At 34.8% G+C, this 27622-nt stretch overlaps 2 protein-coding genes across 6 annotated transcripts in view; one reads left to right on the forward strand and one right to left on the reverse strand.

The window, feature by feature from the left end:
- LOC127706007 (sulfotransferase 1C2-like) overlaps nt 1-1201 on the forward strand; it is a 180437-nt gene extending 179236 nt beyond the window's left edge. For 2 of the 3 annotated variants that reach the window (XM_052210402.1, XM_052210404.1), the window contains exon 6: nt 1085-1201. In XM_052210402.1, the coding sequence (XP_052066362.1) occupies nt 1085-1197 (113 nt within the window). In that variant the 3' untranslated portion in view covers nt 1198-1201. The remainder of the gene's footprint in view (nt 1-1084) is intronic. The other variant, XM_052210406.1, reaches the window with a different exon arrangement.
- The window catches only part of LOC127706004 (sulfotransferase 1C2-like), a 131730-nt gene that overhangs the window by 98320 nt on the left and 5788 nt on the right, over nt 1-27622 (reverse strand). The window contains exons 3-7 of one of the 3 annotated variants that reach the window (XR_007984145.1): nt 24970-25293; nt 22936-23039; nt 18941-19109; nt 16242-16489; nt 14896-15848 (exon numbers count right to left, since the gene is read on the reverse strand). Coding sequence is in view for 2 of the 3 variants with exons in the window: in XM_052210398.1 (XP_052066358.1) it covers nt 16377-16489; nt 18941-19109; nt 22936-23039; nt 24970-25293 (710 nt within the window). In the remaining variant the exon portion in view is untranslated. Of the gene's footprint in view, nt 1-14895; nt 16490-18940; nt 19110-22935; nt 23040-24969; nt 25294-27622 lie in introns of those variants that run through there. The other 2 variants (XM_052210398.1, XM_052210399.1) reach the window with 2 other exon arrangements.

Genomic DNA, 27622 nt, shown 5'->3' on the forward strand with positions numbered 1-27622 from the left:
GGGAGTTGTTGTTTAAACATCGTGGTAAATTATCTAGTTGGTACTTGAATATGCCTTATTCATGATCAATAACTATTTGGAAATTGACCAAAATCTATCATTTATTGAGAAGTGGTAGGAGTTGGTCACGAGGTTGTCATCCCGAAATTAAGAAAAAATAAAGCATGATTTACGGGTTCACGTAAAATTAATTAATAATTCTCGAGTCCTGCTACAGTTAAATCCCGGGTTCACGCGAACATAAATGTCCAATCCCTAATTCCGGCAAAAATAAAGGCCTAACCCCGACATCAATGTCCTTTCTCCCCTCTCTATTGATGCATACGCACAGACGGGACTTTCCTGATGACGTTACATATACATTTATTGAGACATCATGGATTACAAAACACCTAATTTTTTTGGGGTTTTTTTTTTTGGTTTTTTTTCGTGTTTTGTTTAACTTCAACTTGTCAGTAACGTTAACTCTTAAATGAAAATTCTTTCAGTAAAGAATTAAGGCAAATAAGGACCTTGTCATACCTCGCCCTTAAAATCCATTTTTTCAAAAGTTGCGTAAAGGCAGATAGAGCACCAATGAAACAGTTCACCAACACAACAGAGCATAACATATATCTTATGTTTGATTTAATCTTTTTTTACCATATCAACATAAGAATATTAACCGTTCTCAAATGGTTGTTTATAAAATGTTTCGATATACATGTATACACAAGTTTATGTTTATAATGAAAACAGACAAATTATACCGTGAATAGTATACTCTAGAACTTCATTCAAAAACAACACAGTTGTCTGAAAGGACATGTGATGTACTGCTTACTACTCCTTTGATTAAACCAAACCAGGAAGTGATGTTCTATTCCAGAATTGATAATTTTTTTGTTTTTTGTTTTTGTTTTTTGTTATTTTACCACCATACAAATGTATTTCAAAACGTAACTGAAATGTTTTATTTTAACTCGTTCAACTAATGTTTTACCTTTTCTCAACAATACGTTCTTCTACAACATAGCCATTTAAAGCAATACCGGTTCAGTGTCAATTTATTGTGTAATATAATTTTAACACTCTTGTTTAACAGGTCTTATAGGGGACTGGAAGAACTGGTTTACCGTAGCACAGAATGAGAAATTTGATGAAATGTATAGAGAAGAAATGAAGAATTGTGATGTTAATTTTATCTATGACCTTTAATCATAATATTGATTATCACTATTTTCTGTTTATGATATCGTTTTGTTGCAGTAACTGGCTGGTCTGCAATTACCATCACATATACATTCACGTCCGGAAATCAAATTGTAAATATTGTCAATCGCATGAGTATAGGTCCTCGGTACCATTTGTCAGCATGTTAATAACCCCCTGGGTTTGTTTTGATATAAAGATATCCATTACTAGATTTTCTCTCACTCAGTCAGTAAACCACTTACTAAAGTGGGCCTCCATTTGACTCTGTGGGATGTATAAATTGTCAACCACATGAGTATAGATCCTCTGTATCATTTATCAGCATGTAAATAACCCCCTGGGTTTGTTTTGATATAAAGATAGTCATTACTGGATTTTCTCCCGCTTAGTCGGTAAAACACTTACTAAAGTGGGCCTCCATTTGACTCTATGGGATGTATAAATTGTCAATCACAAGAGTATAGATCCTCTGTATCATTTATCAGCATGTAAATAACCCCCTGTGATTGTTTTGATATAAAGATAGTCATTACTTGATTTTCTCCCGCTTAGTCGGTAAAACACTTATTAAAGTGGGCCTCCATTTGACTCTATTGGATGTATAAATTCGTAGATACGAAGTCAATCAGTCAATCATGTATGTCCAAAGGATGTTTTATTGAAAGTATTTTTCAAATTGGATTGGGCTTTACAAAAAACAAAAACTACACATTGAATAGAGTTAAGGTATGATTGCTGTAGGCACTACATTTAAAATTACACTAAAAATTGATATATGTTTTTCGACCAATCGTTCATTTTTAATCATTTCTATTGTGGGTCACGTTCTTAATATTGTATAATGAATTGTAAATATTACCTCAGATTGAAAGGTAAATGATACGAAAAATGGTGACAAATCTTAAGAGCATATATTTTTATAATTGTCTGATTTATGTGACAAGTGTAGAATCTACTATTTAATTGTACGAGTTGTACATTTAACTTGCAGTCAAGTAAAACTAACGTGTTTCTCTGGTTCCTTGTTGTAGTTATACCGGTATCGACGATCATAAGTCTCCCAGACATGTAGCTTCTAACTTTTTAATTAACGGGTCACTTCATCCCCGGAGGCCGCCATTGCTTGTTTACAAATGTTCTTATAAAAAAAAACCTGTATGTAATAAGTGCAGTTTGTGTCTTGACGTCATTTGACGTTAAATATGTCAAAAGTGTGTCCAAATCGTGGCCAAAGTGTGTCGCGTACTATAAATTCATGCGCGACATTCTATCATATTCAGTCTTGATCCTTCTTGGCAGCCATTGTTAACTTATAAACAAGCTTACAGAAATAGAAAATTTATCCTGTTCGGTTCCAATAATATAGGACTTCGAGAATTATTATTAATATTTATTTAGATCTATTTATTACAAAGTCTCATTAGAAATACGCTAGCTAAATATAAAAGTTCAGTGCTTATTATCGATACCGCCAATTGCGGAACACCGCGGAAACCATCATTTTTAACTATAAACTGTTAATTCGTTCTGTAAATTTTCCTTAAATGTCTTAACTTGAGTCTTGTATTTATGCTGAAATGTGTAAGGATCTGGAAGGATTATATGCTGTGATTATGTATTAAGTATTACACATATTTAGTTCGAGATACGACTTTGTATGTGTTGAAACGCCAAATCGTCATTTAAACAGCTAGTTAGGCTAACCCCTCCCCCTTTTACAATCATTACCTATAAAAAAAAAAGACGACGCTGGCAGTTGAGCTGTATATTTATTGAATAGTTAGACACCTGTTTACCAGCAGTCCAAATTGTATATTGTCCGTTGCATAGCAGTCACAGTAGCCCAGATACCAGGCAAGAGACCAACCCTCGACCCGCTACAATTTGGTGGCAGCAGTGTGATAAAATCTTCACAGAAATAAAGATTGCCGTTAAAAATGTCGGACTGTGAAAATTCATATGCACGAGCATTTTCAGAGAAACCTCAATATTTGCAGCTGGACGTAGAGCAGCCGTCAGCCCAAGGTCATGCCTAGGGACCAAGACTCCCCGCATCTGCCTCCGAACCATACATCAATGCTACCCCAACAGAAGAGGTACAGATACGGGTAAAGAAATCCGGAGAAGGTTGCTACGAAAGACAAGAACAAAGATGTATATATGACCAACCGGGAACCAGTTATGAAAATACCAGAACTGACCATTACGACGAAGATTTAATACAGATCGATGAACCTAATGGCGGGGCGGTTTATGGAGATAAAGTCGCAGCTGGTTTATTTGCTTGTTAGCGAACTATCAATCAGCAGGTATCCCATGGAAAGGGAGACATACACATAAATACTGGAATAGCCGATGTTGAAAACCAGCGGTTAACCCGGCAACGGGCGTCTTTCCCTAGATTTAATAGCCCAAGTCGTTCAGAGGAGCGAGCTCCAAAGGACTTCACAGGGGTAGTGGTTTTACAAGTCTCTCAAGGTCTTAAAATGGACACTCATGGTGCCTTCAGCAGGCATGCGGGCAATCCCATGGAAGGTCCACATTGGTACGGAGATCCCAGGGAGTGCACTGGCCATGCACGGGAGTCTTTCAGGACAGTACCTATGGGTAGGGATAATCTTGGTTATCGCGATAATCAAGGGTTTAGCCAGGGTTCATATGGTAAGACAAATGATTATAGAGATAATTATAGTAGTGATAACACAGTAACGAGAGGAAATAATTCACGTAATAAATCATACCGTAACAATAAGAAACCAGCAACTTTCGACGGAACCAGTAGTTCGCAAGATTATCTTGTACATTTTGAGATGGTAGCGGAAATTAATGGCTTGGACAATATATCAAAAGCGCTAGAATTGGCCACATGTTTACGGGGTTCAGCACAGGCTATTCTTAGCGACCTAAGACCATATCTCAGGAGAAGCTTCACTCATTTAGTTACTGCCCTTGCTTCGAGATTTCAACCAAGCAATCAGGCTGAACTATATAGAGCGCAGATGAAGAGTACAACTCGAGAAAAGAGCCAATGACTTCCGGAATTCGCTTAGGACATCAAACTGTTAACACGGTTAGCATATCCAACTGCCCCTATAAAAGTTCGTGAGCAGCTTGCTCGTGACTGTTTCATAGATTCTCTAAATGACGCAGATTTAGAGTGGGCAATATTTCAGGGGAAGCCTATTTCAATAGATGACAGTGTTAGGTTAAGACTTGAATTTGAGGCGTTTGCAAACGGACACAGGCGTAAATTTAATAATCGCGCTGGATTACGAATGCAAACGGGAATGATAGATGTAGATGAAAAAGATGATTGTCAACAGATGAGCAGCATCATGGATAGAATAGCCAAGATAAAAAAAGTAGTCGAGGTCCTAATCAATCACAAAAAACAGACTTTTCATGTTACTTTTGCGGAAAAGCGGGTCATTTTCAGAGAGATAGCAGAAAGTTTCAAGACATGCAGAAAAATGGCAAATACTTGCCAAATAACAGGTTTGAAACGTCAAAAGGGTCCCAGGGTACACAGACAGAGAACTGTTAATCGGGAAACTATTAGTGGCTAAAGAGTCGGGCCCTCCTTTAGCCGATGTTTTTTTAAATGACGGGCCACACAAAAAGTGTGAATTAAATAATGACATAAATGATAGTTTGTACTTTAAGATAAAAATTAATGGTATTTTTGTAAATTGTTTGATAGACACCGGTTCGACCTTGACAGTTATTCATTCCGGAGTCACATAGGCCAGACAAAATTTATAAGGGGGTACAGTTGAAACTGGCAAATGGAGAAATAATAACAACTTTCGGGCAGGCCGGTTTTGATATTGAAATCAATGATCATAAATTTCAACAACGATTTGTAATTGCAGATATCGACGCGCCTGCGATTGATGGCTACACTTTTTCGCTTACAAAGATTGTAAACTTGACATAAGGGATAGTAAACTAACTATTGTTAGTAAAAATATGGAAATTATATGTCATAAAGAGAGTAATATGGTCAACATTTTTAAGCTTGCAACAGAGGAAACTACAGTAATACCCCCAAGATCGGAGGTTTTGATATTTAGTAAAGTGGTAGGTGATTCTACTCATTTAGCGCAGGCCCACAGTGGAGCCTGTTGGCACAAAAGATAAATTATTAGTCGCCAGATCTTTAGTCGATCCTAGTCAAGGACGAATTTTTTTAAGGACTGCTAATACCAGTAACTTTGAAAAAAACGATTCAAAAGAAAACATGTCTAGCTGAATATCAAGAATATGCAGATGTTACGGAACTAGTATGCGAACCCGTGGCTGTAAAATATATTCAAGCTTACAGATGATTACAAACAAGAGCAATAGCGACACCTTATCAGATCATCTGGTAGACTTAATTAAATCAGGTAGCAAGTTATTATCGGAGACGCAAACATTACAATTTCAAAGATTTCTACAGAAACACAGTAAAGCGCTGGGTTGTACTAATATGATACAACACACGATAAACACAGGAAACGCAGCTCCAGTAAAACAATACCCGAGGCGCTAACCTAATGCAATGCAAGAGAAATCAGATCGCGAGTTGAGTCGAATGCTTGATGCTGGTGTAATGGAACCATCAATGAGTCTTTGGGCTGCCTCTATTGTTTTTGTCCGGAAGAAGGATGGGTCAGTCCGCTACTGTATTGACTGTAGAAAAATTAACAGTCTTACAAAACGAGACTCGTACCCGCTCCCGTGCACGCAGGACTGTCTAGAGGCCCTTCAGGGCTCTTGGTACTCAACTATCGACCTTCAAAGTGGTTATTGGCAGATCCCGGTCGACCCAGTTGATTGAGAAAAAACAGCGTTCCAGTTTCGCCAAATGCCGTTTGGTCTTTGTAATGCAGGCGCTTGTTTAGAACGGTTAATGGAATGCGTCCTAGCAGGTTTGAATTGGCATATGTGTCTGCTGTACTTAGACGACATCATTATCTTCTCGGAGTCTTTTGAGCAGCGCATCGAACGATTAGAGTTGGTAATATCTAAGATTAAACAGGCAGGTTTGAAAATTTCTCCAAAGAAATGTGAATTACAGGAAAAGGTAACTTTCCTGGTTTATGTTGTATCAGGCGATGGTATGTCCACAGATCCTGAGAAGATTAGCGCTGTCAAAGATTAGCCCATACCTTATCTACTCATGACGTACGTAGTTTCTTGGGAACTTGTAGTTATTACAGGAGATGTATTAAGATTTTTTCGGATATAGCTAGACCCCTACATAAATTGACTGAGAAGGGCAAAGAGTTTAAATGGTGTGAGATATGTCAAGATTCTTTTGATAAATTAAAACAATTCATAGTTTCTGCCCCGATTTTAAGTTACCCGGACATGGGAAAGCGGTTTATATTAGATACAGATGCAAGCGGGTTTGGTCTTGGAGCAGGGCTTTCGTAGGAACAAAACGACGGAGACAACGTCATTGCTTACTTAAGTAAAAGTTTCAGCTAAGCAGAACGTCAATATTGCGTCACTAGACGGGAATTTCTCGCAATTGTAGAGTCAGTTAAACACTATCATCATTACTTGTATGGTAAGAATTTTTTAGTAAGAACTGATCATGGAGCAATGCACTGGCTCATGAACTTAAAAAATCCAGAAGCTAAAATGGCCAGTGGCTGGAGGTTCTCTCCTCTTATGACTTCCAAATACAACACAGACCAGGTAGAAAGCATTTGAATGCCGATGGACTTTCACGAAGACCGTGTATCAACTGCATTCATTGCAACCGTCAGGACTCAGAAGAAAACACGAATAATGACTTGGATACTGTTGATTGTCACTAACCGAGAAGGCAGAAATATCAAAGTTACAAGGCGAAGAAATATAATTTATTAATTCCGAACAGAGCAACCAATGGGTACAAAGTAAAAAAAGGGATGACATAACAGAAGCACAGCAAGATGATGAAGTGATTAAGCTGATATGGAAAATGAAATCTGAAAGTAATGAAAAACAGAAGTGGGAAGAAATTTCCGTACAAAGCAAAGAGCTCAAAACTAACTGGTCGCAATGGGATCAACTAAAATTGATCGATAATGTTTTATATAGAGAATGGATTTTTAATATAAATTCAGAGATGAAGCAGCTGATAGTTCTCTTCATGAGAGAGGACATTTTGAAAATGTTGCATGACGACCCAGTAGGAGGCCTTTTTGGGGTTCACATTAAACTATCAAGGGTTTCAACATGATTTTATTGGGCGGGGTATAAGGAAAACATAGATAAATGGTGCAAAAGGTGTGAAATATGCAATATTAAATTATAATCCTGGTACCTTTGATAACTATTTAACCACTGGGTCGATGCCACTGCTGGTGGACGCTTCGTCCCCGAGGGTATCACCAGCCCAGTAGTCAGCACTTCGGTGTTGACATGAATATCAATTATATGGTCATTTTTTTGTTATAAATTTCCTGTTTACAAAACTTTGAATGTTTCAAAAAACTAAGGATTTTCTTATCCCAGGAATAGATTACCGTAGCCATATTTGGCACAACTTTTTGGATTTTTGGGTCCTCAATGCTCTTCAACTTTGTACTTGTTTGGCTTTATAACTATTTTGATCTGAGCGTCACTGATGAGTCTTATGGAGACAAAACGCGCGTCTGGCGTATTAAATTATAATCCTTGTACATTTGATAACAATTCACGTAAGGGTCCACAAAAACGGGCGATGAAACAGTATTTGGTGGGAGCACCTTTAGAACGGGTTGCATTGGACATTCTTGGTCGTCTGCCTATAACAACTTCGGAAAAGAAATTTATCCTTGTTCTCACAGATTATTTCAGCAGATGGGCGGAGGCATACCAAATACCAAACCAAGAGGCAGACATTTTTGTAGACGAGTTCATTTGTCGTTTTGTTGTGCCAAGAGAGGTACAAACAGACCAAAGTAGACAGTTTGAATCAACGCTGTTCACAGGCATTTGTAAAAGGTTTAACATTGATAAAACTAGAACCAGCCCCCTACATCCACAAAGTGACGGGATAGTGGAGCGACTCAATAGAACTATAGAGGATATTTTGAGTAAATGTATAAGTAAAGACCAGAAAGACTGGGATACACATTTATATGTGGCGATGATGGCCTACCGTACCTCTGTACATGAACGTACAGGATTTTCCCCAAGCATGAAATTGAACTTCCGATAGATTTGATATACGGTCCACATCCTCAAACTGAGAACATAATTGATGGTAGTATTGAGTATATAGAAAAACTCCAGTACATTATTTAGCTCGAGATAAAATTATTGCCTCCAGCGACCGACAAAAACGACAATATGACCATAAGATAAATGCGCGAAAATATAGCGTTGGTGATGCAGTGTGGGTTTTTAACCCAACAAAAACTAAAAGTAAGAGTCCAAAACTGCAGTGTCAGTGGACTTGACCTTTCTCATTATTGAGGCATATACAGACTTGATATATAAGGTGAAGATTTCACCGAATTCAAGAGACAGGGTCCTACATCACAATAGACTGAAGCCATTTATCGGCACCTTCAACAACTGGCTTCAAAAGAGCAAAGATGATCTTGATGAAGGAGACTCAGAAGATCAAGCTGCTGAACCTGAAATAGAAAAAGCAAATATTACTCGAAAGAGTACCAGAGATGCTTAGCCCCCGAAACGTTACAGTAATTAAATGGTAACAACAAGTCCTGTTGTATATAAAGCACAAGATGGTTTTATTTGTAAATATTGAAATTGAACTAATCATTTTTCAATTTTTAGGTGAAGAGCCGAGAGCTGTTAACATAGAGGTTGTTCAGATGTTACTGATTTACTAAATTATGTTAAATTATGATTCCTGAAAACTGCTTGCCCTGTTATACCGGTATTACCCATGGCTCTGGTTCAATTTCCCGATGGTCTAAAATTAGTTATTAGTCATAAGTATTTAAGATAGTTCATCTGCAGATGGAGACTTGCCAGATATGTTTCAAAACATATAAGGACCTAGCCAGTATGAGAAGGCATACAAGATATGCACATGGCTCACAGTTTGTACAGTGCCAGTTCTGTCAATGTGAGATACCAGCAAATGTCAAACACCGGTTGAAATTTCACGAAGAGATGAGGCATGGAATTAAGAAGACTGGTCAGAAGGTAAACAAGAAAAAGATTAAGTCTGTTGCCAAGAAAGTAACCCCAGCAGAGACAAATACTTCGACAGTCCACCACTTTCAGATGACGCCCGTCAGAAGTCCTACACCAGTATACGTGGGCATGCCATCAATTAATCTGACCCCCAGATGAAGAAATGCTGTTCCTGGGGAGACCATTGCAGACGGGAAGCCCCGTTGATCTAATGAATTTGTTGGATAGACCTAGATCGAAGCAGACAGTTCCCAGTCAACTGACAGCTCCCCAGACAATCACCGCTCCTGCTTCAGTTCCAGAGGTTCTACTGCAGCCAGCTGTTGAACAGCCAACTCAGCCATTGCCGGTGACGATTACACCAAGTTCTGTGATGCAGCCATACTTTATAGGGACTTCGCAACCAGCTCCTGGACAGCACACTTCACAGTCTACTCAGCCATTGCCGGTGACCATTACCCCAAGTTCTGTGATGCAGCCATACTTTACAGGGACTCTGCGACCAGCTGCTTGACAACCAATTACACAGTCTAATCAGCCATTGCAGGTAACCATCAACCCAAGTTCTGTGATGCAGCCATACTTTACAGGGACTTCGCAACCAACTGCTGGACAACCAACAACCCAGTCAGCTCAGCCAGTACCGGTGGCCATAAACCCAAGTCCCAAGGAGAAGAATGATATACTAACCTCCAACCATTCTAGAGTCCTTCACTTAGAAGCACCATCTAGCCCTCCACCAAACGTCGATGGGTATGATCAGAGAGGCCATGGATAGATGGAGACAAGAGACAGGTGGAATTCCGGGAGGAAATTCCATTCTACCCGCCAAGAAGAATTCAGCTGACATCCACAGGTAGAGGGAGGCTGTATGACTGGAGCCACCTGGAGGTCCCCACTCAGGAGTCACTTAATGACTCACGGTTCCAGTTATGCTGCCCACCTTCCAGCTACATGTCGGGTGAAGATGCTGCATTAATCAGGAGGATACGATCTAGGTCGATGACGGCATAAATTGACTCCAATGTAGTACCTGACGGATACTGGGGGCTGCTTAAGGAAGAGAAGTTTGTCCTTCCGGACGGCACAGTATATCTACTCAAAAGAACGTGGATACCTGATCCGCCTTTCACAAGAAGACGAAACACGGCAAGTCAGACAGAGGAGGATACCAACCAAATTGCAGCCATAATAGCGAACAGGGAAATACGAGACAATTGGGGTCCAGGCGACAGTCCGCACAGAAGAAAAGAATACGCAGTGCAACATTTTACAGGAACTTTTATTTAGCTTATAATGTTTGTTTTTAGGAAATTATTTTCAGTTGGTAATGTAATTTTATTGTAAATAGGTTATTTTTAAAGACATGAAACATAAAGATGACTAACCTTTGAAATTTCTTATGTAATCATCAAGTATTCATGTCCGAGGACGAACATTTTTTTAAAGGCGGGGGTAATGTTACAGTTTCGTAATTCTTAATTATTCATTTTTAATCATTTCTTTTTTTGGTCACGTTCTTTATATTGTATAATGAATTGTAAATATTACTATAGATTGAAAGGTAAATGATACGGAAAATGGTGACAAATCTTAACAGCATATATTTTTATAATTATCTGATTTATGTGACAAGTGTAGAATCTACTATTTAATTGTACGAGTTGTACATTTAATTTGCAGTCAAGTAAAACTAACGTGATTCTCTTGTTCCTTGTTGTAGTTATACCGGTATCGATGATCATAAGTCTCCCAGACACGTAGCTTTTAACTTTTTTTATTAACATGTCACTTCAACCCTGGAGGCCGTCATTGCTTGTTAACAAAGGTTCTTATAAACGTCCACGTATGTTAAAAGTGCAGTTTGTGTCGTGACGTCATTTGACGTTAGAAACGTTAAAAGTGTGTCCAACTCGTGTCCAAAGTGTGTCGTGTACTATAAATTCATGCGCGACATTCTCTCATATTCAGTCTTGTTCCTTCTGTGCAACCATTTTTAACTTATAAACAAGCTTCCAGAAATATAAAAAAATTATCCTGTTATTTCGTTAAGGTAAGATTCAAATAATTTAGGATTTCAAGAATTATTATTAATATTTAATTAGATCTATTTATTACAAAGTCTCATTAGGATTACGCTAGCTAAAAAAGAAAGTTCATTGCATATTATCGATACCGCCAATTGCGGAACACCACGGAAACCATCATTTTTAACTATAAACTGTTAATTTCTTATGATAATAACGCGATGATGACCAAAGTTCAAATGATTCATCAAATATTGGCATACCAACATGTATTGTCACTCCTACCTCAAACGGAAAGAGCGATGATGAAGATGAGGCAAGATTTGTTACTAGCAGAAAGCGGAGGGAATTTATCCCAGAAACTAATAAGGATCAATGTTACTGGGAAAAGACGCAAAACAATGAAGCAGCAACAAGATCTCGAGAGAAAAGACTCATACAATATGTTGTCTTAGAAAATCGCATTATACAGCTTAGTCGTGATAACCTTGGGTTAAGAAACGAGTTGTTCGCCATGAAGAAAAAAGTTTGGAATACCCCTAAACGAAGCATTTCAACTGGATGAAAATGAGAAAGATAGTCATTCCGAGAAGGCTAGATTGTATTCTTTAAATTCTCCGATGGCACCACAAATGCCAGGATATATGAATTCCCAAATAACGAACTCACGCTGTGCACCAGTAATGCATTTATCATCCCAGTAATCTGTTAGACTGCCTCCAGTTCAAGATAGTTATCCTCCAAAAACATTACCATATTTATTTGCTCCTACCTCTTATCAGTATGTGACCAATTCGATAGCATCTACAAATTTCCTCGTTTTTTAACGTAGTGCAATGTACATGATGTATAGTGATTTGGCGATTGTATATCGTTGTATATATATATTTATTAACTTGAATAAATAAGTCTAAATTGAAAACAACGTTCAAACCTATGATTGCGTTGGATAAAAACCGCAATTTTCATACGTGTGCATGCAAAACAAATTTCTTGGTAGAGGGGTCTAAATACAGCACAAACAACATTTTCCAAAAGACCAAAAAGTGAAAAATATATTTTAACAAAACGCATTTGACTAACAGGTCGACCAACGGATGTTCTGAAACCCTGTGTAAACCATATCCGGATTTCGACAATAAATGTCTCTTCAGTGATGTTTAAATATAATACAAGCCCAAACGATATTCATTAACTTTAACATCGTGTGTGTCAAAATTCAATTGCAAATGGTTATCGTTCATAATTATGGCCGATTGATAAAGCGTTGATGTAATCTGTAAATCTACAGAATTGATATAACTTGAATGATCAAATATTTGATTTTAATCGTATGATTTTATAATTACAAAATGAATGTGGATACATATAATGTATACAGTTTCTCAATCGTGATGAGTCGCGGAGTATCATGTCTGTAAGCAGCGGAATTTTTAAATGTGGGCAAAATATTTCCTGTTTCATTAACGTGATAAGATATATCTTTAAACAGCATCGAAACTTGTAACCTTATCATGATTTAAGATTAATTACAAAAAGGTGACTACCACGACAAATTATACTGCTTGAAATTATGCTGAAATTTTAAGGACGTTAGAAATATGTGAAATAACTATTTTCTTGTCTTTGATGTTACCCATTTTTTCTTCCTCTCAACAAGCATTATTGAAATTGCAGTTTGCGTTACAACTTTTCATTTGCATACAACATTCATAAAATTCATTTCTATCAAACACATACATCCTTTACTCTATTTTAACATTTCATTTGGTATTGTACTTAATAATTGATAAACAAACATATTTCAGCAGTACTATATACTGGGCGTCACGCACAGATAACAAAGGGGAAAGTCGAAGAAAAATAGCCTATATGATGGCAAAACAAAACAAATAAAGTCAAACGAGTCCAAAAAGCAATACATGAGAAACTAAAGACTGAGCAACATGAACCCCGTTGAATTCGGAATTTTAACCCAAGTGCTTCAGAACAGCTAGCAGTTTCTGCTCCACTCGTCACCCGTCGTCTTAATCACGTCATGTTTTAATTCGGTGATGCTTCTCATTTAGTGGTGCACAATCCAGTGAAAATAGACAGGATAGTTGCTAAGACAGGTTGAACATATCTGTAGTTATCTGCGACAATACATTTTTGATGAAAGCCATCCAAATTATAATAGCATCTGTAAAAGGGAGGACTGGATTTTAATATTTTGAACAATTAATTCAATAGTTCCTTTTAAAAAATAAAATTCAACTCAATATAATGATACCGATACAAACTTTTTGCCATGACTAAACCAAACGTGCACACAACCAATTAAAAAATCAAAGAAATCAAGAGAGGAAATGCCAAACATGTTTTGACATATGCATTTGTTTGCTCCTGTCCTAAGTCAGGAATCTGATGTTCAGTTGTTGTCGTTTGTTGATGTGGTTTATAAGTGTTTCTCGTTTTTTATATAGATTAGACCGTTGGTTTTCCTGTTTGAATGGTTTTACACTAGTTTGCAGAATGGAAAGCACCTTACAGCGGAAATTATTTTCACGTCTATGTGAAAATCTAACCAGAAAAGTAAGTGTAAGCCACCAAATATGTATAATTTATGAAACATACGTTGCTTTTTTTGTTAATCCTTCGCTTCAGAACGTGACAAACGGGATACTATTAGTATGTACACTAAAGAGATTTATCCTGACGAACTGACTTTAAATAAAGCAAATACTAACAATGAACACTGCCCTTTACTAGATCTTGATATCTTTATCTTTAACGGGAAGCTTAATACAAAAATTTATGATAAAAGAGATGATTTTTTATTTCATATTGTTAATTATTCATTTTTAGATGATGACGTTCCCTTGTCGCCATCTTATGGTGTTTATATATCTTGTACGATTCGCTCGTGTATGTAACAACGTATTTGATTTCATGATTTGATTTGATGAAGACATAATCTTTCAATCAGTTTAATTGAGGTCTAGAGCTGGCATGTCAGTAACTCCTAGTAGTCCTTTGTTCATTTATGTATCATTATCATTTTGCTTACTTTCTTTTGTTACCTTTTCTGACATCGGACTCGGACTTCTTTTAAACTGAGTTTTACTGTGCGTATTGCTATGTGTTTCTTTATTCTACATTGGCTAGATGTATACGGTGAGGGTTGAGATCTTACAAAACATGTTTAACCCCGCCGCATTTTTGAGCCTGTCCCAAGTCAGGAGCCTCTGGCCTTTGTTAGTCTTGTATGTTTTTTAATTTTTGTTCATTTATATGTTTTGGAGTTGAGTGTGACGACCATTTTCACTGAACTAGTACACAATTTTATTAAGGGGTCAGCTGAGGACCACTTCCGGGTGCGGGATTTTCTCGCTGCGTTGAAGGCCCATTGGTGGCCTTCTCTGTTGTTTGCTCTTTGGTAGGGTTGTTGTCTCTTTGACATATTCCCCATTTCCATTTTCAATTTTATTAGATAAAAACGAGTTCAGTGTTGGCAAGCATATTATAGATGTGGTCAAAAAGAAAATAGACTGCAAAAAATATCTGAAATTTGAAAAATTTATCGAGTCCCGTCAGTAAATGAACAGAATAAAGAATGAAACAAATTCCCTGCATTATACCAAGAGCCCATTCTCAACATTTACCCTGAAATTCATTTCTAATTTCCGCTTTGCAGGTATCCTGGTCGGGTACGTCTGTAAATTATAACAACAGTTTGCTCCACCATTCACTTCCCTCCGTAGCCAACGTTACTGGAACCATGATCCCTACCTTCAAAGCATGGAGCTCTTAATTTGAAGCATAGGGCACAAAAACTTGCTCAAAGAAACCCTGAACACGTAATATGAACATATGGTGTTCCCTTCCCCTCAACTCCCACCACCATATCAATGTAAAATCCTAGTCCAAATAATTATGAGGTCTTGAAACATTGTGAAAGGCTTTTTTAATTCCACGTCACAGAAAAAAAATTAAAATAGACTAGTGACGTCCATATTATATTATTTTCTGCTTAGTGCTTGGTATTTTTTAACTGAATTTTATAGGGTGGTAAAGGGTTAATTTCAAGCAACGTTTTCTGCTTTTTTTTTGCTTAATAATTTACAAACAAAATGCTACAGTTTTACCTTTTTGCCTCAGAACTTCTTTATAGACTGTCAAAATAAAAAATACAGTTTGCGTCACTTTTGTTAATTCTATAAAAACTGTAACATTGTTATGTACATGTCGTCATAGTTAAGTACTTTCAATTTAAAATATAAATGACAATAATGATAAAACATTAAGTATGATGAATTAAATAACACATAGCTGAGAGGGTGATAGAGCAGATTGGTAACCCTCGAAAAAAACATTGTCAACCTTGGCTTCGCCTCGGTAGACAATCTTTTCTTGGGGTAAAACTCTCCTCTGTCACCCTCTTAGCTATGTGTTATTTAGATAATATCCAAATAAACCCTCTCGGCTATTTATATACTGACCAATGACACAGAGTACCTAAACTCTTTTACCTCTTTTACCTTTTGGCCCCATTACTTTTTCATAGACTGTCATAATAAAAAATACAGTTTGCTTCACTTTTGTTAATTTTATAAAAAACTGTAACGTTGTTATGTACATGACATCATAGTTAAGTACTTTCAATTTAAAATATAAATGGCAACAATGATAAAACATTAAGTATGATGAATTAAATAACACATAGCTGAGAGGTTGACAGAGCAGATTGGAACCCCTCGAAAAAAAAATTGTAACCTTAGCTTCGCCTCGGTAGACAATCTTTCCTTGGAGTAAAACCCTGCTCTGTCACCCTCTTAGCTATGTGTTATTTAGATAATATCCAAACAAACCCTCTTAGCTATTTATATACTGACCAATGACACAAAGTACCTAAACTCACGCCATTGACCGTTGTTACAAAAAGATTTCTAGACGTGGTTATGTCTGTACAGATAATTACAGATTGGCCAGTTACTGCAACAAAACGATAACATAAACAGAAAATAGTGATAATCAATATCATGATTAATGTTCATAGATAAAGTCAACATCACAATTCTTCATTTCTTCTCTGTACATTTCATCAAATTTCTCATTCTGCGCTACAGTAAACCAGTTTTTCCAGTCGCCTATAACACCTAAAAAAGTAAAAGTAAACATTATAATACAAAATAATGTTTACCTGATCGGGTACTACTTAAAATGGCTAGGTTATGGAAGAGTGTTACATTAAGAAAAAGGCAAAACGTGAGTTACGGATGTTCGCTAGTCTTGTTTTTGAATTTATGTCAGATATTCAAAATCCTTTGGTTTAATCCATGAGGTGCCGCTTAACCCTTCTAATCCTTTAAATTCTTTTTATTACATATAGTTTAAAAAGCCATTTTTGAAAATCTTAAAAAATCTGATTTTATCATGGTTTTTGAAAGAAAAAAGGTGCCAAAAATCTAGAACGGATCATTTCCCGCCACATTTTCAATGGCTTATATCGTAAAAACAAAGACACAGACTTTGCATTTTTTTCTACTTTTTGTAGTTCAGTTATATATTTACTATCATTTTATAACTGTCTTTTAAATTCTTGTCATTTTTGAAACAGAGTAGTGAACATCATTAAATGAGTTGAATCTTTATACTTTTTACAAGTTTTAGTAATAACATTTGTATTGCGATGAAACAAAAACATGACCACTTTTATTTTCTGGAATAGAACGTCAGTTCCCTGTTTGATTTAATCAAAGGACATTGAGTAATAACACAGAAAGGCAGAACAGCGCATGTCAATTCAGAAAATTGTGTTGTTGCTTTGACTAATGTTCTAGAGTATACTTTTCACAATTTAATTTGTCTTTCGAAATACCTATCTTGTGCATAGATATATATAAATAACGGAACATTTTATAAATAACTTTTCTAGAACGGTTATTGTTTTAAGTGTAACGATCATTTACGCTCCAATCTCCCTTTACCCAACCTTTGAAAAATGGTTTAATCCGCCATTATCTACATAAGGAAATTCCTGTATATTCAAGTCAGGAATATGAAAATTGTTTTCAATTTGTTTGATGTGTTTGAACTTTTGATTTTGCCGTTTGTTGAGAGACTTTCCGTTTTAAATTTTCCTTGGAGTTCGTTATTTTTGCTGTTTTACTTTTTTAAGTACGAGGTACGACAAGGGCTACATTTGTCCTATTTTATTTATTGAAAGAACTTTTATTTAAGATATACGTTAAACCTTTTTTTAAATTTGAGTGAACAAAAAACCAAAAAAAAACAACTAGGTAGTTTATGGTCAATGATGTCACAATAAATGCATTGATGACGTCAAGAAAAAAGTCCAGTCTGTACGTTTTGATGAATAGATGATAGATTTGGGTAAATTTTAAAATAGTTTTTGAAGCAGAAGATACATCATGTATACGGCTATGCAAGTACCAACTTAATAATTTACCACAACGTTAGAGTAACATCTCTCATGTAAATACTTTTGTTGAACGCGCATGTCCTCAATATTTCCAACTCCCACTATAATAATAATGTTTCAAGATATACAATGTTTGTTATATTTTGTAAATTGATTAAATTTGTGCTACCTTTCAATCGCAAAATCTCGGTGTATATTGATTGATTTATTGTTGGTTGTTTAAAGTCATGTGGAAAATATTTCGTGTATGTTCAGGACGAGAACAAATTAAAAATAATAAATAGATAGGTCCTGTAATAGAGGCCGCTCGGGATAAAAGTCGGAGAAATTCGAACTGCCACTAAAAAATGAGGGCATATTGGATAGGAACAGAAATGTTGCCTTGCAACAGGCTACCTACGGACCCCTCAAAGAGTTGTTGCAAAGGTTCTTAACGTGTACAGAGCGTTGCAATTTCTTCACACGAGGCATCGGATTAAACGTCAAGTTCTGACCGGACGTTGCTGCGAACTTGTACTTCCTGCACAGCTAAACGGACGCCCCACTTTAGCGAGGGTTTTACTGCCGATCTAAGGAAGACCTATGGTGACCATTTTTCTACTAGTATTCCCTAATCACCCTTGTGGGTCGTTTCCTCATGATAGTGAAGCAAATACAATCCATTACATTACTTGACCGTGTAATTCTTTACTTAAAAAGCACTAGTCTGTTTCATATAAAGACGTGAATATCCCTGCAGAGTACGAATTTACAACGGAAAATTCAAATAAGAAATAGCAGTCAAATGACAATAAAGGTAGGTCTTTTATTGGTTATTTGTAATTTGTCTTATTGACGCTTACATGGCTTATTCAGAAATTTTACTCGAGCTAAACACGATTGTTTAGTTTCAAAATATTTAACACAAAACCTAAAGCATTATAACCTGGCAGCAACTTTATGTCAGTTATCATTCACGTTCAAAATGCAAATCACCATTAAAGTGTTTTATTTGTTGTTCCCCTTTCAGAATAAATTAACCAGCTGAACCCATTATGATTATTGCATAAGACAAAGGTACCATTTGAGTAATACAGACTTTTATCAGAAAGCAAAATGACAGTAACTTAATACAAATAACCTGTAGACATCTAAGAAGTAACTTTATCTATTGTTATAAAATTACCTTTTCGGAATAATGTCGATTCATGTTTGGGATCAATTATTCTTGAGGAATCATACTTGTGCTTTTTGATATTATCAAAACTGCACTTCTCTATTATCTCTTTAATGAAATCGTCAGAGTGCGAGACATCTATAAACTCGGCCATTTTTTTAATCGTTGAGAACGGATGCTGAAACAGAGAGATGGAGACATTTTGATAAAAGTATCATTTTCTAGAAGTCATGAAAAAAATGTTTATGTTGGTATATATTGTAAAAAATGATACAACTTGCAATGTAACCGAATATATTTCTACAACAGAAAACGACCAAAAGATTCACGTAAGAAACTATGTCAATTCAAAAATATTCTTGAGTATTAAAGGCTTTAAATTGTTATTGTTAGAACGGTTCAAATTCGTTAGGCAGGTTTTGTTTCACTGAGGAAATAAGGAGATTGTAATGACATGATATATCACATTTTTCTTAAACTCCCCGTTCATAAATAAAAAAAAAATGCTTATAGACAAATGTTCCTTCTCCTTTAGGTGAAGTTCAGCCGAGTTGAATTTTACCCTTCTTTATATGCCCCTTTTGGTCACAAAGCTCCTTACGTTTCCATGTATTCTTACATCCCTGGCTTTCAAATGTTTTGGCTTTCGCAGTTCTAATGACGGTAAATCCAGAGTAGACAGTTAGCAAAACTGTAACTTACCAACGAAAACCACTCGACTACAAGCCATTGCCTTGTGACATGAAGGTAAAGAACGTGATAGGCAGAAAACAAGTTTGTGCGCGCTGAACCCTCAACAAACAATGTGACAGCTCAATATTAAAACAAAATGCAGAACTTATTTAGAAGCAATAATCTTTGTTCTAATAAATCAATAGCGCATCATTGCTTTTTTGTTTGTTAAATTTGACCTTATCTATGGTAAAGGCATGCATGATGTCATTCATCATTACTCTGATTAGCCGGAATTATAGAATTTAACAAAAAACAACAAACAAGGATAATACTAAAATTGAACGAAATAAAGGACATAAACTCAAATTCAAAAATGAAATTATCCAGATAAATTAAAATAAATTCAGTTAAAGAAGGTGTAATTATCAACTCTATCAATTGTTTGGATTTTGTAGGCTTTAACCTTTAATACATGAACAGATTAATATCACTGACGGGTTCATTTGATCTTCAATTGAAGCTTACGGTGGTCAATTAGGTTTTTAATAGCTTGAGTGCTATAAATATATCATATCGAATTTGTGTACTTGCAAGTGCAGTCTTAAAATAATCCCAAATAGTACAAATATCATACTTTTACACATAGAATGTCAAAATCCATATATCGCAAATTAAATTAATATAGACCATCTCCCTTTGGCGTCCATCCGTCCGCGATATACACACCGAAATAGGTTACATATCTCTAATTGTTTTAGTTGTGCTCGGCACATAGTTATCATTGCCATTTCTTAAAGGTTCGAAACTGTTTCAATATAAAAAATAAAGTAGATGTGGTATTATTGCAAATGGGACAACTATCCACCAAAGTTCAAAAGGAAGTGGGTGTAAGCAATTATACGGAACCGTACGGCCTTCAATAATGAAAAAAACCCATATCGTATAGTCGGCTATAAAAGGCCTCGGCATGATAAATATAAAACAATTCAATTGAGAAAAGTGACGGCCTAATTTATAACAAAACAATTTACGAAAAGCAAATATGACAGTCACGAACCAACGAAAACCACTGAACTACAGGCTCCTGACTTTGGATAGGCTCATAAAAATGTGGCGTGGTTAAAATGTTTGAGAGCGTTTAACCCTCGCCTAACCTGGGACAGTGGTGCTACAGCACAACATAAGAAATAACTATAAAAAATCGGGTGAGAAGGACTTAACTCATCAGATTGATACAAAGCAGAAAAAAACATCTAACTGAAACACAGAACGGACGTGTGAGGGTATTTATACATCCCTAACAACAAAAAAGACACAAAGTACTGATGTGAGAGTACTTATAGTTACTGGCTGCTACTTTGTAGTTTAACGCCAATAACAACGTAAAAAAATAATGTATCTAAAACTAAAATATCAATCAGTAAACATCAAACAGCCATGCAATGGATTTAGCGTAAAGACGTCATTAACCGTCGGAGAAAAACATGACCTTGTGTTTTTAAGAATTACAGATTGTAACCTAATAATATCTTATGTTTATGTCTATTTCACAGGTATCTCTTTATCTAAAAAAAAATACATATATATATATATTGTTTGTGCTGTATTTAGACCCCTCTAACAAGAAATTTGTTTGCATGCACAAGTATAAAAATTGCGGTTTTTATCCGACGCAATCATAGGTTTGAACGTTGTTTTCAATTTAGACTTGTTTATATATATATATATATATATATATATAGACCTTTTTCTAAGTACCAGTATATAAATCTTATTCTTTAGAGAAAAGCGCATATATCATGTATATACCACTTTCAGAATGGTCAGGCTTTAAACGTCAAATAGTTTGTAACTTCGATAAAAAAAAAAACGATAAAGATTCATGGTTTGTTTGAAACTCGATGCTCACATCTGAATGCGTCAGATATCTTTTTTTAAATATAGTACTTGTTTAAAAAAAAGGAATAATGTACAGATAGAATGTATAATATCAACATATGATTATCTACACGGACACAACACATCTACAACAAAATGCTTATGGTCGACTAAATATATTGTTATACGAACAGAAAATAGAAAAACTAAGCTTAAGGCAATACGAGTTTCAATTTAGGATGTTCGTTACTTTTTTAAAATAGATATAAGAAGATGTGGTATGAGTGCCAATGAGACAACTCTCCATACAAGTCAAAATTTATAAAAGTAAACCATTATAGGTCACAGTACGGTCTTCAACACGGAGCCTTGGCTCACACCGAACAGTAAGCTATAAAGGGCCCCAAAAAATTACTAGTGTAAAACCATTCAAACGGGAAAAAAAGCCTGTTATAAATTGAAAGTATATGAATAAAGGAACTAAAAAAGCAGGAAAAAATTGAAGGGTCTGTTTGCTTGTATCGAGATATAAGCCATCGAAAATTTGGCGGGAAGTGATTCTCTCTAGAATTTTCATACATTTAACATTGGCACCTTTTTTCTTTCAAAAACTATAAAAAAAAATAACAAGGATTTTATAAGATTTTCAAATATGGCTTTTTAAACCATATGTAATAAAATTATGAAAACAAAAGTAGGGGTTTGCAGGCAAAATTTGTAATGGCACTACATTTATAAAACCAAAGGATTCCGAATATCTGGCAAAAATTCAAAAAACAAATAGAAGCAAACATCCTTAATTCAAGGAAAAGCTTTATTTGCATGTATTTATTATTTCCATTTGTTTGTGTATGCGGCTAAGAGAAGCGATCACATAAGTTAAGATGTCACAAACGACAAATTGAATACGATGAGGTCCATTTTCTTTTATAGATTGGTTAATGAATCCCAAAGATTTACATCCTGAATGATAAATTGGTTTGTAGGCCCCATGGTGACTTTTAAGAGATATTCCTTTGCTATTGTCAAGTACATGTATGGATTTTATTTGATGTAATAATACCAACTATTTGTTTATAACAGAACTGAATGCTTCTTATTGTAATTTTATTTGGGTGTAGAAGCTTTAGTGTAAACAATATTTTATTTAGAAACAGATAAATAAATACGTACATCAATACAATACATGGATTGGAAAACAAGTGACAAGTCACTTATACAAATTCCTCTCCTTGTAGAAGCTTTGACCGAAGTACATAATAATAATATAATATTTAAAAAAAAACCCTACCTCAAAAGATTCTAAGTTTTTGAGAGAGAAAAAAATGTTAAATTAGGCACCTGTTCATATCAGACAGCGTATGACTAACTGAATATTGGTAATTTGAATTCTGATTACTTTTCTATTTTTATACATAAAAGTATGTAAATATGGTTGTTCGAACACTTACTAATTTCAAATCTTCATATTTAACTGGTAGTATATTTGCTTTTTTAATTTGTGCCTCCTTTTCGAATTCCTTTGTAAAGTTGAACCAACCTCCTTGTAAGTCGTCTGAAAAGAAATAAATTCAGATTTTACTATTTGAAATTATCAATTGACTTAAAAACATTTGAATGCGTAACTGAATGAATTGTGCTTCAGCTGCGCAATTAAAATTTAGAGAACGCATTCGATTTACTCAATACTAATTTTACGTTTTCATGATTCAAATTGAAGAACTCCATATTTTATTCGGAGAGCTTCTTAAAATCTAATTTTAATACAGATATGCATATAGTAGTAAGCCAAAAGAAAGAATGACAAGGAGACAAAAGATATTTAAAAACTGTGTTTCGAAAACCCTGTTATCTTGTTTAAGACTTTTTAGAAGATACAAAAACATAGAACCCGTGTGGATCGACTAACATTGAATGCTTCAGAAATGTTGCAAACAATACAATTTTATGTGAAAATAAGTACTTCAAAAGAGGTTTTTTATAATATTAAAGATATATAAAACGCTTACAGTTTGAAAAAATTAGAGAGATCAATTGAGAATTCTAATTTTCATTTGGCAATTTGGTACGACAGTCGGTGGCTGAAATCCTTTACATATGTGTGTACATTTTATATCCCCTCAATACTTTTCTAGACTACGGCGACATGGAAAGCATTTAATAGATCATTGGTCAATCAGTTTTTAAATTATTCCAATACAGTTATAAAATTAACATTCACGTTTACAGCTATCGTATGTGAGACTTGAATCAGATAACTAATCCTGCAACAATAAACATCAGATCATTCATTTTATTTTTTCATTTGTTCATAGAATGTCACAAAAACGAATTTCATTTTTTTTTTCCTAATTAAGCTAACATTCCATTTGCTAAAGAAAAAAATAAATAGACTTACCTATCCTACATCCTCCTCGGGAACTACCTATCATTTTAAAGCTTTACCTTATATGACCGTCGGAAATATGAATAAAGTGGTTCAAGTTACTTGACAGTCGGATAAGAAAGTCCCCAAAATAATGGTATATAGAAACGGACAGTTTGTTTAAGATTCAATTATGACCCAACGTTTGAATTTCTATATCTGAACATTTCTTTAAATAAAAAGCATTGTAATTGGTATCGGAATAAACTTTTAAACTTAAACACCGAGGTACTGAAGCCTAACACCATTTAAGGTCCAATATGCTTAAGAGATTTGTAAGTGAACGTTAGTCCCCGGGGGTATCATCAGCTCAGTAGTCAGTACTTTAGTACTAACATGATTTATAACAAATTTTTCTGAAATTGTCCGTTTATAAATTTTGAAATTATAAAGAAACTAAGGTTTCAACTCCCCAAGGCAAAATTGACCTTAGATGAATTTGGCTATTTGTTTTAGGTATTTTTGTCATATAGCTCTTCAACTGTTTCGGTACTTATACATCCCTCGGATTTCAAATGTTTGGCATTGAGCGTTCCTGATGAAGGTAAATCCAGAAAAGCGCTTCGGACGCATGGATTATTAAACGTGTTGTTTTCAATTTTTTAGTATATGTAGAATGAACACAATTGTTAAGTTATTAAATCAAAAGTTTAAAAAAGACTAGGTTGTTGTTGTTTCATATCTATCAAAAATGTTTTTCGTAGATAAAATTGTATACATAAGGATGTTAGCTTTGTTCATTTGAATTATTTCACATTTTTCATGTTGGGGCCTTTTATAGGTGACTGTTCGGTATGGGTTTTTCTCATTGTTGAATATCGTTAGGTCACCTTTGATTGCCTTTATCTCCGTCATTTCAAGTCAAGCGGAAAGTTGTCTTATTGGCAATCATACCACATCTCCTAATTTTTCTAGAGTGTGCAGAGTGGTCAGACACTCCATGTTAACACATCACAACAGCCTTTGTTAAAATATCGGTGATTTCAAGTACAAAGCTGCTGTTCCATCATTGTCAATTATTGTTATGATGAATTAAAGACGACAAGTGTGATATATGTACCTTTAAGGATCATATTATCAAAAAATTCATCCCATGTCCAATCAGGAATTCCGAGCTTTCCATGAAGAAATGTGTAATTAGAAGCCCATCTATCTTTCGGATTTCGATTCAGGTATATAATTTTGAATCCATTTTTCACATGATGAATTGGTAGGTGATGTAAAGGCAAATGTGTTGTGAATAGTCTAGGGTCATCTACTTCATCTAACTTATCCATGAAGTATGCAGCGAAGTCCAACATCATGTGATGTAAAACACCTTTTGTGTTATATTCTAGAGACTGAGAGAGTAACATGGACAATATTTCATGGCACCAGTGTGTACCTGTAAAACAAATATGTTGAACTCTTTATCTGTATTGGCTTGATCAAAGCGAAGATGCAGATTGTAAACACAACTTGCATTATTTAGATATTATTAAAACAGCAGACGAGATTGATATATATATATTTTCATAATTGTTGGAGGCTTAAGTACAATAATACAATAAAGCTGAACCCGATTTTCGTAGAATAAATGTGTGACTTTTTGTCAATAACTTTGACCTATACTATCAATCAAATTACAAAACAAAAAGACACTATGTTAAAGAGAGTCAAAAGATACCAAAGTGATATATTCAAATTCGTAAGTCCAATACAACCGGCTAATAATCTAGCATTTCGCATCAGATAAGTATATATCACACAACATAGAAAACTAAAAACTGAGCAACACGAACCCCACCAAAAGCCAGGCTGATCTGAAAAATTAAGATATAAACACGGAACACAATATATGGTGTTTTACTTGAAATATTAGCTAGATTTGCAAAGATTCCAAAATTTCTCACATTTATAATTGTTAACATATATCGTAACACATTCTGATTTCCTCAAAGAATAAAATGCACCTTTTTCCAACTTGAAGTGATAGCGGTATTTAATGCACACAATCATAGTTAACAGACCGGATGTGTTGACTAACAGTACTTTTTAAAAATGATGAAAGTTTGATCATCTCTCATACACCTCTTTTCTTAAAATTTTTAAAATTGAATTTTAAGAAAATTAAGAAAAATAAAAGAAAACGGAACAACAAAAATTAAAAAAAAGTCTAGTTCACTGTAAAAAGACCGTTGGTTTTCCCGTTGGAATGGTTTTACACTAGTAATGTTTGGAGCCCTTTATAGTTTGCTGTTCGGTGTGAGCCAAGGCTCCGTACTTTAACCTATAATGGTTTACTTTTATAAATTTTGACTTGGATGGAGAGTTGTCTCATTGGCACTCATACCACATCTTCTTATATCTATTAAATAGGGAACTATTAAACAATGTATTTAATCTTCATTTAAGTCTATCAAAATATAAATTTTCCTATCGAAGGTCGGTGGTTTTCTACGGGCACTCCGGCTTCCTACACCAATCAAAACTAGCCGCTACGAAATAGCCCAAAAGCGGTGCTTAAAAATGGCGTTAATACATCATAAATCAAAATCAAATCAAAATATAAAAATAATATAATATTGATAGTTCAATCAAATTGTTTAATTAAATCATTTTAAAGTCATTAACAATAAAATGGTAGAGCTTTCATCATGTAATTAACATTTATTAATTTGATAAAAGTACAGTTATTAATTTAATATCCCTTTTGAGATCAATGTTTCATAAAGCATGTCTAAGATGATACACTGTTCAAATATTATAAAAGAAATAAATGGAAAGGTATGGAACAAAAGAAATTAGACCTAATTTCTAAAATGATGAGCAGTAATTAAAATTTAAATACTCTTTTATCCGAAATTTTCTTTTCATTGATCATGTTGATTTTGGCCTGAGATTATTATATTGAACACCTGTCAAAAGTTGACATGATTACACACCCATACTAACTCCTTATTTCATTTTAAGCTGACTAATGCAGGATGTCACACCAGCACTTTGAATTTTCAATAATGAATGAATGGGAAATAAAGTTATTAAAAAAAACGAATGATAAAAACGTCTTGAATATATACAAGAATGAGAAGAAAAAAAACAATATTAATTGAAAAAAATAAATAAATAAAAGAATGAAAAAACAATTTTTCAAAATCAAAAAACCGTCTATGTGTCTATTGTTGTGTATAATACGCATCTTTTTTTCTTATGTAATCGGGACAAGTATAAAAAAATCAGGGTAATCAAGAAATTTTATTCTAATATATATTCGACTCAAATTTGAATTTACACAATATGCTTCACACTAAAGATATTGCTGGTTATCAATTATACAAAAACGTCATATTCATTAATACTGTTGATGTGTTTGATATATACATTAATCAAATACTTTTTCATATGCAATAAAAGGCATCATACGGCACTTGTCATGCATGATTCTGAAATGTCGGTCGAGTGACCGCTTCGTTTGATTGATAGATTTCTTGGTTTTTTAACGTCCAGTGGCAAATATTCATGTATCTTTGCATGTTAAGTCTGAGAACAAATTAATAATTTATACAAAAGGTAGGTCCTGTAATAGACCTAAGCGTTTTTTGGGAATCTGCGACACTTGATCTGAGAATTTGCTACATTTGAACTATTAACATCATACAACAATCACTGTTCTTTTTGACGTCCAAATCTTAAGGGAATCTGTGTGATTGATTGATTGTTGGTTGCTTAACGTC

The sequence above is a fragment of the Mytilus californianus genome, unplaced genomic scaffold, assembly GCF_021869535.1.
Source record: "Mytilus californianus isolate M0D057914Y unplaced genomic scaffold, xbMytCali1.0.p SCAF_6, whole genome shotgun sequence".
Classification (NCBI taxonomy): Eukaryota; Metazoa; Mollusca; class Bivalvia; order Mytilida; family Mytilidae; genus Mytilus; species Mytilus californianus.